The 16,000-nt window shown below is 40.0% G+C and overlaps 1 protein-coding gene across 1 annotated transcript in view; it reads right to left on the bottom strand.

Moving 5' to 3' along the window:
• The window catches only part of LOC126298153 (myotubularin-related protein 14), a 148,499-nt gene that overhangs the window by 51,151 nt on the left and 81,348 nt on the right, over positions 1-16,000 (bottom strand). The window contains exon 7 of the mRNA XM_049989463.1: positions 2,248-2,409. Coding sequence (XP_049845420.1) covers positions 2,248-2,409 — 162 coding nt within the window. The remainder of the gene's footprint in view (positions 1-2,247; positions 2,410-16,000) is intronic.

Raw genomic sequence — 16,000 nt, 5'->3', positions numbered from 1 at the left:
CCTTGTGAGGAATGACTGCTAGTCACAAACACACACATGGTGCACGTAGTATCAGGGTGCATGCTGTCTGTGTGTAGAAGGGGAAGGTGCGCGATCTATCTAAGTCTGACGGAGGGCAGATTGTGATGGTCCAGAGACTTGGCACAAGCACTGCGGAAACTGCACAACCAAGATGAAACCATGTCATGACATCATGGGACTGGGCAGCCACACCTAACTGCAGATGTCGGATGTCACAGGTTAGGCAGACTGGTGAAACAGCACGGGCATCTAACTGTGGTGGAACTAACATCAACTTTAATGCTGCAGAGTAAAAGTGCGTCTGAACACACAGTACACCGAACATTTAACGATTGCCTCCACTGCCGATGACCCTGCATGTGCCAATGTTAACAACACAACATCAGCAACTACAACTGAAATGGCCACGTGACCACTGGCACTGGATGTTGGCACAGTGGCAGAGCATTGCGTGGACTGATGAATCTGATGGGAGGGCGTGAATCTGTATTCTTCCAGAGAAACAGCTCCTTAACACCTATACTGCGGGATGGAGAAAAGCTGGTGTCGGCTCCATTATGCTCAGGAGAACATTCACATGGTCATCCATGGGTTCAGTGGAACTTGTGCAAGGCACCATTATGGTAAAGGATTTTTGTACACTGGTTGCAGGTCACGTACACCTCCTCATGATGATCATTTTTTGCCAATGGAAGTGGCATTTTTCAACAAAATAATGGACCATGTCACAAGCCAGGAGTTGAATGGAGTGGTTCTAGGAATACGGTGGTGAATTCCAACAGATGTGCTGCCCTCCCCCTCCCCCCAACTCACCAGATCTGGACCCGTTCGAACACATCTGTGATGCGATTGATCGAAAATGGCACCAGAGCTCAGTAGGTGGTCATAATGTTCTGGCTGATTAAAGCATCTTCAAAAGATATTGACAAGTGATTTTATGTCGAGGAGAAGATTCTCGAAAACATATCAGTTGAGAGAAAATGCTATATTTCAAGAGGTGATTCAGAAACAACTCGTGTTGCTTCACGTGTACGGTGCAGAAATGATAGTGACACTGGAAATGGCATCAAACTTAATCATCGTGAATTTCTTTTTCTATAAGCAGTGTTCAGATAATTCTTTTCCAAATCAATAAAGTTTACTTGCATTTATGATTGTTGTCTGAATCCGTTAATAACTATATCTTAAGTATGACATAATGGTGATACTGAAACATTAAATAAGTAAATAAGGTATTAAAGTACCATTTTTCAGTTGTCGAATATCTCTCTATATATAGCAAACTTCTTTTATCGACTTTAATAGATTCTGAATCTTCATATCATTATACAGTTGCCCGCCACTGTTATAGTAGGCATTATTCCACTAATAGACATGTTGCATGCAAATCTGAGAAGACAACGTCATTATGATTGTATTAATAGCTTAATGGCTCACAATGGTGATGTAATATATACTCAGCAGGAAGCTTTTACACTGACTGAACACAGAACTCATTTAAATATGCCGTGTTGAGCATTTACTTAGGTAGTTTTAATTTTGAAGTAAATGTCTCATTTTGTAGCTATGTCGGGTGAGAGAAAGTACAAATTTATGTTAAAAGCATTTGTTTTTTAAGACTTTTGTGTATATCAGTATTTTTATGATGTTTTGTTAAGTCTTTCTGAATGTTAAGTATACGATAAATGTAAAAATCTCACTCTTCTCTTTTCACAGTCCAACATAAATTCACAGAAGCACCAAATGCCCTGTTAATTAATTACTCATTGTTAGCACATTACCTTTTTGTGGAGTACATGTTAGTGTCAACTGTGGTATACCTGCCCACATGATAATATGAATGGTTTAACAACACCCAAATAAACCTAAAGCAATGGAGGTTCATAATTACTACACACTAGGGACGATAACCGGAATAGGCTCCTAAATCAATACTACAATTCTGTTAAAGGGAAATCATGAAATAAGTAAACAAAACAAAAGTGTTGTTCATCTGCTTTGTCACTTCACTGTTGCTTACAGAAACCCACTCACTTAGAAATTACGCATAACGTATGAATCAAAACAATGCACTTGATTCATTCTGTGTTTTAAGGCACTTGTGTACAGCAGATAAAACAAGGTCCTAATTATGCATGTTATGAATCGTTATTTAAATACTCTACTTCATGATAGTCATCAACTTAATGCATTAGGGGGGGAGGGAATTCAAAGTTTGCCTGTTACCTTCCAGTACTGAGTGAGCTGCTAGAATCATTTCTCTGTCTGAAGCGGCTGGAAACAGGGACAGCAACTGGGCTTGTCCTGCTCTGGTGTGGTGAACGAGGCGGCTGCTCAGGCATTTGGGACACGTGATATTGTGCCTGTGGCCACTGTGGCTGTGACATGCTGTATAAAAAGTTTTCAAACACATAATATTAATATTCAAAATAGTAAGTACCATTAATCAGAGTTTCACTATTATAATATACAGAAAGAAGGAGTTGCTAAATTGCATTAATTATGAATGAACAATTAATTACATCTTCAGAAAGATATGAGCATCAAGTACAATGTCCAAAGCAAAATTATGTACGTGGCTGAAAAGTAGTCTGCTCCGCTAGAACCTGTTCACAACATGAAAGCTTAAGAGTATGAGGGGAAGCTAATACTCTCTATTGCATTTGGAATTTAGGGTTGCTTTATCAGACCTTTTTAAAAATATTTTTCAAGATGCCAAGATGGCAAATCAAGTAGATTCCATTTTGAAAGGGAGAAAAAATTAGGCTCAGATTTTAGGAAGGGAAGGGAAGGGAGAGATTGGTGGGAACTGGTGAATTTGGAACAGTGAGGACCTTCCACACCTGATGCAATATGAGGAGCTGTACCCAGATGGAGTAAGTGGCAGCTCCCCAGCCTCAGCACACAGACAGGGTGTGGAGTTGGTCCTGTAAGTACCTGTGGCCAGCCTGACCCCCCATAGTTGATAGCATCAATGATCTTGAGGTACTCAGGTCTCAATGGTCCATATACGTTATTCACGCAATTGTAAGATGAGGTTTTTTCCCCAAATTCGTCATTTTATATTCATAGACAACTTCTGCTGCTGAGGTAAACATTTTTACATTGTTTAGTGCAGTACACAGGAACAGACTTACATTTATAGGGGTCGTCTTACATTTAGAGCGGAAGCTTTGGCTATTGAGGTAATGCAGATTTATTTTGAAGAATTTGGAAGGGTGGGGTTCAGCAAACGATACTCACATTCCAACAGGATCGAGATTTTCTGACATGCTGAACTGCTCGATACAGTATCGATGTTTCTCCAACAATCATTTGACACTGACTAATGTGGCGCGAGTGCAGACATACGTGAGAAACTAAGAACTGGCCACTACAACAGTCTATTGCTCTGATTACAATTGGACAATTTTGTGGAACACAAGAGGAAATAGCATTAAATTCTACCACCTTACAAACTTTTGCTATAATTAAACAGGTTTGCAATAACTGTTCTCATACATGTATGAATACCATGTAAAATATTAATGCTACTTTTTAAGTACAGGTGACATTGAAAAATGGAAATCTTATCCTTCAGAAGACATTAGTTGATTCAAAACCCAGACCAATATTTTATTTGGTAATGAGAGACAGTAAATTGTTACAAAGTGAGTTACAAATGAGAAATTCAGTCGCTGTTCACGTATTAGAATACCGGGTTAAAATGTTACCAGCTTTTAGTCAGCTTGAGAACATGGTGGTGACATTCCGTTGAAACAAGAAGGAAAATTAATCCAAAATGAATGTCTAACAAAGAAAATAAATCATACTCTACTGACAGTAATTGTTATTGCAAGAATAAATTACAGCAGTAAGACCCATCATGGAGACGCTGCTAGATAGTGGGATGAGCGAAACTTCGAGAATGGGACTGAATCATATTTGTGATCTTTTATTTATGTATTTGGTTCTGTTCTAAGGTCCTGCTGCAATGGAAGCCTCAGGAATACCAACATATTTGGAAGAAACATCATCATCAAAAATAGTCATATCACAGACTACAGGGTTGGTAAGCAAAGAGGGTGGAGAAGAAAATGGCCTGAAAATTAATATAAATTATTTCTTTTCATTTATTTTATTTCTCCAACTATTAGAAAAATGTACATAATCAATAAATCATGCAAGTTTAGAGTAGGTATAATGTTAACTTTTTGGCATGTACTCTATGTCAATAAAACAGTTTGTAATTTTGATTAGTCAGAATATGTTAAAAACAAATTTTTCTCAAGGAGCCTCTTAAAAAGGGGGGTGGTGAAGGGTTGTCTTACATCCAGGGTCATCTTAACTTGGGTAAATACAGTACTATGTACCTATAGTCAGTCTAGTTGGAGCCTCTGAAAAGCCATACAGAACTAGTGCACATGCACTTTGTCAGCTCACCAAGCCCTGTGGCTAAGACACTTTAAGATGTTCAGTATTTTCAGGTGTGGTAAAACTGACAGTTTTGAATAAACTGTGGGGCCCATAATTTTCACTGAATCTTTAGAATGACACCCCTCATTTGTAAGTTGGGTGAATAAAAAATGCAACAAGAGCAATTAATATTAACATGCATACACTTATCTGATGAAAATTTAAAACCTATCTCCATTGTCCACTCCTCCAACTTCTAACAACGAACTGTAACAAACGAATTGCTGTTTCAGGGCTGGGAAAAAATCTGCAAACTCATCCTCATAAGGAGCAATGCATAGGACCCCAATTGTAGACATTATGCAGTTTATGGCTATGACAAAGAGGATAACAAAAAACTTCCCTCTGAAAAATCATTAGCCTACTCAAAATAATTAAACAGCACTTCAACTAGGTACTTAAAAAAGGTATTTACACAAAGGAATGAATGAATGAATGAATGAATGAATGAATGAATGAATGAATGAATGAATGAATGAATGAATACAAAAATGTGGATACATGCCCACAGAAGCCTCATTAATGGAGCTGTCTTACAATATTATGCCCCCAAGCAGTTTTGTATTTCTTATTTATCTCAAAAAATAGCCCTATATGATGCTGCTTATGTAGGAAAGCCTACCATATAGCTTCCTCTAGCAAGGTCAAATTGTTGATAGTGCATAGACACCACCTGACCCTACTCAGAGAGCACCTAAAGAAATGCCTGATCTCTAATGTCTGGACTAGAAAACGTCTGACCATTCACTTCTGTGTTTCTCCTACACAACTCATTAATGGAATAATGCTCTAACTGCTGGAATACATTTGGTCCTTCCCTGGTTTTAACACACACGTCAAAATGGCCTCCTTTCATGGTGTGTGAAATTACCCTGTCTGTCATACTGAATTAAAGCATTCTAGGAGGATTTACATTGATTCTGTTTACAGGTTTCACAGCATGCTGTACTGGATGTGATTGGGGATAAGGAGCCGTATCAGAAGCCTGAAATAGTGGCAAATCCATTTCCCACATGGAGAAAGGGTATTTTGTCGGATATGAAGTCCAATCCACCCCTCTCCATGTTTGCACAGTAGCAGTGGAATGCTGCATCCTGGCTCACAGTGGCAGCAGCCACTGCAATGTGCCCTGTCACTATCTTGGCAATGGTCATCAGTGTTGTTTGGAGACACCACTGCTGCAGCATCGTTGCTGCAGGTGGCCGTCTGCATTCACCATAAATTTTACTGATGGCTTCCCAAACTTCTGCAGAACAAGTGGAAGGGTCCAGAGACACTTGCAATAATTTTTTTGCTCTTTGGAACTGTAAATCGGAGCTTCGGCCCTCACTACCCAGAAGGTTGCATAGTTTTCTGCTGTTGATCAGTATTTAATCTGTTACAGAGCTGCATGATCGAGCCAGACTGCTGAGCACCACTCATCATTCAACGTTAGTGGCTGCCTCCTAATATGACCTGAGGATTTTGGGATGGATAAATCAATAGTGATGTTGTTTACTTGTGATATGGTCCATCAATACCTCCGTGCTCAAAAAAACAGTCAGAAGGCAGTATAGTGTCCAGTTTGCTTTACTTATCATGGGTTCCTTTTAGGATTTGCTTTATCTGGTAAATGGCTGAGAATGACCCAGCTAACATTGGTGATATGTGTGATTGCTCATGTTGAGAACAGAGAGCTCCTAAAATTCTTGAAGCTCTCTAAAACTCAATTGCTGGGTAAGTAGTGGAAGAACCTTATATAAGATTATGTTAACTGAAGTTTCCGTGTATAGGATACAACTGGCGGAGTTGTATTATGAGAGAGCCTCGTAATCCAATGTCTGTTGGGGTGGAAGGCAATCCTTTAACTGACATCAGTTTCAAAAGCAACTGCTTGCAGGTCAGTAACCAGAATATAGCAGAGAAGTGGAATGTGTTACTGACAAACAAAACTAGCCCTCCCCTGGTCCTTTTTGCAGGAAGGTCACCCTTGCAGTGAAGCAGAGAGGCATCAGTAGATTTATAATGTGTTTTTTGCAAACACAGGGGGACCTCCCTGCACTAGGAGTTTCACTTCCAGCACATGTTCTGAACCTGTTTATGTTCTGCTGTAGGACAGGAGCTTAGTGGTGTGGTTTTTCCTCTTTATTTACACTTGTCATTCCTCTGTGTTTGGGGATTTGCAGTGGCAGGAAAGGAAGAAGGGGGGGGGGGGGGGGGGAGGGTGCTTGAGGGACGTGCTGCCAGTTCCTCTGGCAGTTATCAATGTCCTTACCACTGTAAGCATGGCCATCGTCTGTCTTATCAAACAGGACCAAGATTGGATGGGCTGATGGTTTTGGACCTGATCTTTTTGACCGATTGTTTTTTCATGCCAAACTTGGATTCTGTGGTTGCTGGTAAGGCTGCCTTAACAAAAACATTTCTTTTAGTTCTATTATTCTCTCTGCAGTGAGAGAGTATTATTACTTTTTTCCAAAATGTATTATGCACTGCCAATGTCTGTGCTGTATGCATGCCTGTTCGTTTAATCAGTGATGCAAGGTTGCAGCTACACTTACAGGTGCATGTTGTGTTCTGTTGAGCTGTCAATGTCGCTAGTCTCTGGTACAGGCTGCTTCACTGCTGAGGTGAGTGACTCCACAAAAGTAGGTGGCTGTGTGGCCTTTTTATACCTTCTTTACCTCAAAGTAAGAGATTCATTACATAACCTGTATGACCTGTAATTTTCTTCCATTTGTGAATAATGGACACACTTTATTCCACATTACATTGTTTCAGAGTAACTGATGCACAGGAGTGAGACAGTGTATTGAGTGCCTGAACTGCTTCATCTGCAGATATTATGTTCTTAGCAAACCACAGCTGTGTGACAGAAGTTGGACACCTAAAATTAGACTCTACATACCTAACACTGTACCTTGTTTTAAGGCAGATAAAGCCTGCTGCTCTGTACTTGAGCAGCCTTAGTAAGCCTAGTGTCTAAACTATGGTGTCTTCCAAATTCACCCCTTTCCCTTTTCATGAAATTCTTTTACTTCTGTGACACCTTCACTTTCCTATACTTGTAGTCCTTGGGCATCAAATATTAGTGACATCCCAGCAGGTTACAACTCCTTTACAGCAGTTTGACACTCTGTGTAACTCACTGTCTACAGCTAATTCTCTACGAGATTTAGTACTTCCCAATGTGTTTACTTGCATACCTTTCACTGCCTTGACGATTAGGGTGTTGTTACACAGCCTATAAATACAGATTCTGCTTTCTACTCAGTAAAAATGCTGCCGAAAATGTTTTGATGTTGAAGACAGCTTACCCAGGTGACACTATGGGAAAAATTCAAGTGTATAAGTGGTTTGTTCAATTTAAAGATGGAGACATGTCGATTGGTAACAAACCTCGTTCTGGACATCCATCAATTGCCTGACTCGACAAAAATATTGAACAAATTCGAGAGCCTGTGCTCAGAGAACTGTCAGATTAGTGGGTTATCTTGGAGCTCGGTTCATCGAATTTTAACAGAAGATTTGGGAATGAAAAAGGTTGCTGTCAAAAGTTTGTTCCTCGAGCTCTGACTGAACATCAAAACAATAACAATACCAATTTGCTTTTTTGATGACAAGGGCATAGTTCATTCAGAGTTTGTTCCCCCAGGTCAGACCATCAAGCAAGCCTTTTTTTAAAAACAGATTGTGCAACAGTGTTATTCAAGAGACTTCATTTGTGGCAGACAGGAGATTCGTTCTTCCACCATGACAACACACCTGTTGGACAGTTTTTAGCTACAAATGGCATGGTTCCGTTGTCCCAAAGCACCTTACTCGCCTAGCCTGGCTCTGAGTGACTGTTTCTTCCTTCCACACATGAAAATGGATATGAAAGGATACCAATTTGAAAACGCTGAAGAAATCGAGAAAAAAGTGAGGGAGGAGGTGGCAGTCATTTGTAAAGTTGACTACAAAAAATGTTTCAAACAGTGGAAGCGCCAGTGGGACAAACATGTTAGTTTTAACGGGGAGTATTTTGAAGAGGAGTAGGTCATTTTATTAACGATTTGAAAATATATAGCTTTCAAAAATAATTCTTTTTTTTTCTGTATCACCTCGTAGACTGTTACTATTACTGCCGTTTCTGATATTGGGAGCCTTCTAAAGTGGAACAGCTCCATAAGGTCTCTTTGGGGTTGGATATTAATACTGACCAGTGGCCCATCTAAACTGCTGGGAGTGTTTTGGATAAATGTTTGTAACATTCTCATGATCTAGGCAGTTAAGCCAAAAACCCCTTGTTTTTAGCACACAACTTACTACTGCCACACTACATGCTCACTGCTAGGAACATGAAAAAAATATGGATTTGTGATAAAAGATTAGATACAAATTTTGCTTCACAATGCAAAAATGCAAAATTAGCTAATATACAATATACACAGTGAATTGTATCTGGATGAACTCGTTTATCAGATATAGTTAGAAATATCTTTATGTTCTGTACACAAAAGTAACCAATTTTCAGTTACTGACAAATGAAAAAGAACTGTTGAAGCTCAACTTGTAAAGATAATGTGGATAAGAATGTGTGTGCAAAATAAAAAGCACACCTTTGCATGAATGCAACGACGTATCGCTATGCTCGTTAGTTATGCTTTGGTGCCATGTCAGTTGTGGATGCTGAATGGTTCCTGTAAGATACTCTCTCTGTATGGCAACATAGGACTCAGCCATGGCACCTACTAGCTTGGGAGGGGGAAATGAATGTATGTATGTCTGCTAGCTGATGTTTGAAGGTTGTTTACCGTGGGAGGTTTAATTGTCAGGTGTTTTGAACTAGGGTTGTGTAAGATACCAACAGAGACTGGGACTGATCAGCTTTGTTTACAGCAATGCCAAACTCAGCAACCATTTGTGTGGAGCTGTTACAGAATACTTTGTATACTCAGCTTTGCTACATATTGTGTGTTGCTCATTGTACTCTTTTCTTCGTTTGAAATGAGGGGAGGCACTAATCTTGATGTATGGCAGAGAATCTAAACTCACTCTACAACAGAAGGGATTGGCAATATCTATGACACTGTGTCAGTTCTGCTTCTGCAGAAACGCAGAACACATCTTGTCGGAGTGTCTATAATTACTTTATCAACCCTCAACACACTCCCCACCCAGTAAACTTTTAGAGGAATGACCAGTTGAATGAGACATGAGATTATGGACCCTTCAGAAGTTTGTCAGGTTACAGTTCGTATCTTCCCATGTCTTCCCTCATGAAGATCTACAATCTGTGCCTTCCCCCACAAGTGTCATGGACAAACATCCTTCTGTAGAAGAATGGCATCGCTCTGCTGGAGCCTTCCTGGACATGTCCTCAGTTGATGAGCTTCATTGGAGTTTTCGAGCAGAATCAGGTGCTCTTTCTTCTATCTGTTCCAAAAGTATCCTACCATCTTATGCTGTCATTTAAACTCCTTAGACAAATTCTTTCTAACTGGCAGTTCCAGACCTATGGGTAGTGTTGTGAGTCAGTCACCTCCAAGGAAATGTGGAGGTGTCAGTAGCCCATTGCATAACTGGCCTAAAATTTAATGCTACACCACATAGCTGTTAAAATTAGGAGTGGTGTTTTTACCATGAAGACTTGATCTGTTGATTTCTTCTTGTCTGGCATGGAATGATCATTTTTCGGCATAAATTATGGCCAAAGTGGTCGATTCTTCATTCACCAAGCAGCCCCCTGGAACCATACAGCAGTGTGCTGAAGTAGTTGTTCTGTGTTACATCTGGAGATCAGATCAGCCGTGTTTTCCTCACCAGAGCACCACTGATTTCAATCAGTGGGCTTGAATTTGTGGCCCACTTTGCCACTGGCAGGCTGATATGTCCCATTGTTGTTGTTGTTGTTGGTGTGGTCTTCAGTCCTGAGACTGGTTTGATGCAGCTCTCCATGTCACTCTATTCTGTGCAAGCCTCTTCATCTGCCAGTACCTACTGCAACCTACATCCTTTTGAATCTGCTTAGTGTATTCATCTCTTGGTCTCCCTCTATGATTTTTACCCTCCAATACTAAATTGGTGATCCCTTGATGCCTCAGAACATGTCCTAAAAACCGATCCCTTCTTCTGGTCAAGTTGTGCCACAAACTTCACTTCTCCCCAATCCTATTCAGTACCTCCTCATTAGTTATGTGATCCACCCATCTAATCTTCAGCATTCCTCTGTAACACCCCATTTCGAAAGCTTCTATTCTCTTTTTGTCCAAACTATTTATCATCCATGTTTCACTTCCATACATGGCTACACTCCATACGAATACTTTCAGCAAAAACTTCCCGACACTTAAATCTATACTCGATGTTAACAAATTTCTCTTCTTCAGAAATACTTTCCTTGCCATTGCCAGTCTACATTTTATATCCTCTCTACTTCGACCATCATCAGTTATTTTGCTCCCCAAATAGCAAAACTCCTTTACTACTTTAATTGTCTCATTTCCTAATCTAATGCCCTCAGCATCATCCGACTTAATTCGACTACATTCCATTATCCTCGTTTTGCTTTTGTTGATGTTCATCTTATATCCTCCTTTCAAGACACTATCCATTCCGTTCAACTGCTCTTCCAAGTCCTTTGCTGTCTCTGACAGAATTACAATGTCATCGGCGAACCTCAAAGTTTTTATTTCTTCTCCATGGATTTTAATACCTACTCCAAATTTTTCTTTTGTTTCCTTTATTGCTTGCTCAATATACGGATTGAATAACATTGGGGAGAGGCTACAACCCTGTCTTACTCCTTTCCCAGCAACTGCTTCCCTTTCATGTCCCTCGACTCTTGTAACTGCCATTTGGTTTCTGTACAAATTGTAAATAGCCTTTCGCTCCCTGTATTTTACCTCTGCCACCTTTAGAATTTGAAAGAGAGTATTCCAGTCAACATTGTCAAAAGATTTCTCTAAGTCTACAAATGCTAGAAACATAGGTTTGCCTTTCCTTAATCTTTCTTCTAAAATAAGTCGTAGGGTCAGTATTGCCTCACATGTTCCAACATTTCTACGGAATCTAAACTGAACTTCCCCGAGGTCGGCTTCTACTTGTTTTTCCATTCGTCTGTAAAGTATTCGTGCTAGTATTTAGCAGCTACGGCTTATTAAACTGATTGTTCGGTAATTTTCACACCTGTCAACACCTACTTTCTTTGGGATTGGAATTATTATATTCTTCTTGAAATCTGAAGGTATTTCGCCTGTTTCACACAACTTGCTCACCAGATGGTAGAGTTTTGTCAGGACTGGCTCTCCCAGGGCCGATAGTAGTTCCAATGGAATGTTGTCTACTCCGGGGGCCTTGTTTCGACTCTGGTCTTTCAGTGCTCAGTCAAACTCTTCACGCAGTATCGTATCTCCCATTTCATCTTCATCTACATCCTCTTCCAATTCCATAATATTGTCCTCAAGTACATCGCCCTTGTATAGACCCTCTATATACTCCTTCCACCTTTCTGCTTTCCCTTCTTTGCTTAGAACTGGGTTCCCATCTGAGCTCTTGATATTCATACAAGTAGCTCTCTTTTCTCCAAAAGGTCTCTTTCATTTTCCTGTAGGCAGTATCTATCTGACCCCTAGTGAGATAAGCCTCTACATCCTTACATTTGTCCTCTAGCCATGCCTGCTTAGCCATTTTGCACTTCCTGTCGATCTCATTTTTAAGATGTTTGTATTCGTTTTTGCGTGCTTCATTTACTGCATTTTTATATTTTCTCCTTTCATCAATTAAATTCAATATTTCTTCTGTTACCCAAGGATTTCTACTAGCCCTCGTCTTTTTACCTACTTGATCCTCTGATGCCTTCACTACTTCATCCCTCAAAGCTACCATTCTTCTTCTACTGTATTTCTTTCCCCCATTCCTGCCATTTGTTCCCTTACACTCTCCCTGAAACTCTGTACAACCTCTGGTTTACTCAGTTTATCCAGGTCCCATCTCCTTAAATTCCCACCTTTTTGCAGTTTCTTCAGTTTTAATCTACAGGTCATAACCAATAGATTGTGGTCAGAGTCCACATCTGCCCCTGGAAATGTCTTACAATTTAAAACCTGGTTCCTAAATCTCTGTCTTACCATTATATAATCTATCTGATACCTTTTAGTATCTCCAGGGTTCTTCCATGTATACAGCCTTCTTCCATGGTTCTTAAACCAAATGTTAGCTATGATTAAGTTGTGCTCTGTGCAAAATTCTACCAGGCGGCTTCCTCTTTCATTTCTCTCCCCCAATCCATATTCACCTACTACATTTCCTTCTCTCCCTTTTCCTACTACCGAATTCCAGTCACCCATGACTATTAAATTTTCATCACCCTTCACTATCTGAATAATTTCTTTTATTTCATTGTAAATTTCTTCAGTTTCTTCGTCATCTGCAAAGTTAGTTGGCATATAAACTTGTACTACTGTAGTGTGGGCTTCGTATCTATCTTGGCCACAATAATGCGTTCACTGTGCTGTTTGTAGTAGCTTACCCGCATTCCTATTTTCCTATTCATTATTAAACCTACTCCTGCATTACCCCTATTTGATTGTGTGTTTATAACCCTGTAGTCACCTGACCAGAAGTCTTGTTCCTCCTGCAACAAACTTCACTAATTCCCACTATAACTTTAACCTATCCATTTCCCTTCTTAAATTTTGTAACCTACCTGCCCGATTAAGTGATCTGACATTCCACGCTCCGATCCGTAGAACGCCAGTTTTCTTTCTCCTGATAACGACATCCTCTTGGATAGTCCCATGTAAGCTCATAATACAAGTAAATCGTGGCATTGTCATTTTCAGCACCCACTACAGAATTAGCCTGCTAAATGTTATTTTCAACATACAAGTCAGCTCAAGGAATATTTGTTTTGTGCATTGTAGGAAGTTCTTCCAGGATGGCTGCAAGAAGAAATGGGCTGCAAGTAAAACTGAAATGTAGCTGGGTGAAGCAGTATGTAGTAACTTCGTCAGATCTAATATAGTTTCATTATTGATCTACGATTACTTTGTATCAAAAATACTCTGTCTTTCCTGAAAAGAACTAACTGTGGAAATGCTTACTTTACACCAGCAATTAAGACTAATGGATACAGACGGAATCTCAGTAATATTGAAAGAATATCAGGGTGTAAATCAGGACCAATTTCTAAAGTGTCATTTAATGAGTGTGTATTCTTAAAGGAAGGGCGGGAGAAAGATTAGATTTAACATACCACTGACATCGAGCACAAGCTCGGAATGTTTCGCACATGGGGAAGGAAATCGGCCGTGCCCTTTCATAGGAACTATCCCGGCATTTGCCTGGGGTGGATCAGGGAATCACTGAAAACGTAAATCCGGATGGCCGGATGCAGATTTGAACCATCGTCCTCCAATATACCAGTCCAGTGTGCTCGATAATGTGCATTCTTCTCGTGTGACAAACCATCGAACACAATCCTCCATTTGATGACACTTGACTTTTCTTTGTTTACTGCATGATGCGGCAGATAAAATCTCTCACAGAATGTTTGTTCAGAAACGATGATTTCCACGTCTCTTTTTGATGTGGACTATCATTTGCACCTCATAAATGTGTTCCTGGGTGCTGTAATTTGTAAATGTCTTCTCCACTGCAATAAATCTCTTCTCAGTTTGCTGAAGATTATGAGGCACCATAACACTGGGTTTTCTTCTTTTGTCTTCAGTGCATTAGGATTTTGAGAAATCTTGTAATAAGGCGAATTCCTTCGGATTCAGGGTTCTCATCTGGTCTTCTGTGATTACCATTATTTCTAGATTCCAGAAAGATCATAGAATATCATCCGTTGTTGTCACCATCTCCAAACTGATGTAGTTTGCAATCACAAAGTTTGTCGTGGTGCAGGATTTGTTCCCGCTAAGAATCCAACCTAGAATGAAAGGTCCCCGCATGCACACTAGTTTTCTTTTATTGAAAGGTACAGTTGGGTGCACAGCAAATGAGTATGCACTGTCAAGTAAAGCTGCAGAAGTCTAGGAATTTGTCCAGATTCCCTTTAGCCTGAATTCGATGACTCTACAACACCCTGAAGTTGCGGATGACATTTCAAAAGTGCTGACAGATAGGTCACAGAGTTCTATAGTTCTTAAACCTAATTCATCAATGAGGAACTTGGAAATGAAACTTGACTGACTGCCGCTATCCAAAACATAGCGTGTAAGTATGCTTGGTCCTCCAGGTCCACTGATCCAAACTCAGGTTGTCTGAAAGTAAGTAAAATTTGCTGAGGATACATCAATTTGCCCTAAGAAAGTTGCTGCTGTCACGACAGGCGTCTACTACAGCGGCAACACCGCAGACAGACCAGCGATGCAGGTTGTCAACTCCACTGTGAAGTCTGGCCGACACAAGAGTGTTTACCAGCAAGTACCACAGTTGACAACAAATAGTAGGTGTGGCCACCATCCATTAGAGGGCATCAACCAACAGTAGTGGAAAGGGGGCGCGACGATCAATGAACTATTTATGGGCAATTATGTGTGTGCAAATAGTCGTGGAAATATCCTTCCGCCCGGGGCTCATACGGTTCAATAAAATTTTCTTTGTTCCTTCGTACATCTTAGCTGTTACAGGTATTCCATCTACTACCAGCTTCGGTTTGCCTGACAGATACGCTCGTAGGAAAACATTTGTTTTCTATAGAAACTGATGGGTGTTTAGCAATGATTGATTCGAACTATTCCCAAAAGCGAGTCCACATTTTTGACATATTCACAAAACGGCTCAAGTTTAATTGCTGGCATCTTGACAAAGCGAAATATAACGGGATGCGTGGACACTGTAGGTGACATGATATTCATCTGTGACGTTAAGGCTGAAAGCTTGTAATTAAGGCTTCTAGGCTTCTGTACACCGTGTTTAGCTTGTCTATACATTCCTCACAGCTTGGCACATGTGTGTAATATTCATAGTCACAGAGAAAATAATGAATAGTGTTAGCTAATTAAACAAGCTTCTCTAAAGTGTCTTCAAGACATTCGCTGTAGTGTTGAAAATCATCAAACGGGCTTTTTGTAGCAAGTCCACCAACAGTTGTACAAAATTGCACAGCATTAGTTCTCTCCACAGCTCGCTTTCTTTTGAAATTTACTAGCTGTTTTTCGAATTTGTCCAGCATTATGTCTTACTAAAGATGGCTAACGCAAAATTGTTTATGAGTGCATATGTGAATCGCTTACATGTAGGACAGACATTATGCACACAAATAAAATGAAACAAACTTTTGTTACCAAATTAGCTACTCAGATCAAAAGTTTCAGATTTGCAAAGCAAACTTCCTGAATCATGCTGCAAATATTGTGTTGAAGCAAGCAGTTTAAGTGATTGTATTACATTGGAATGGACTTCTCTTGTGATGTGGTTCAATGTTGTCTCATTTCTTGCAGTGTGAAGTACATCATTAACTGCTGAAATATTGTAGGAAATCTTCATTTGTACAAAGTTTCGGCATCAGTATATTACGGACACACAGCACAGTGATTCCAATATGATTTATTTC

Source organism: Schistocerca gregaria, chromosome X (assembly GCF_023897955.1).
Source record: "Schistocerca gregaria isolate iqSchGreg1 chromosome X, iqSchGreg1.2, whole genome shotgun sequence".
NCBI lineage: Eukaryota > Metazoa > Arthropoda > Insecta > Orthoptera > Acrididae > Schistocerca > Schistocerca gregaria.
The sequence above is the reverse complement of the archived record's forward strand: the minus strand, read 5'-3'. Positions and strand labels throughout refer to the sequence as shown.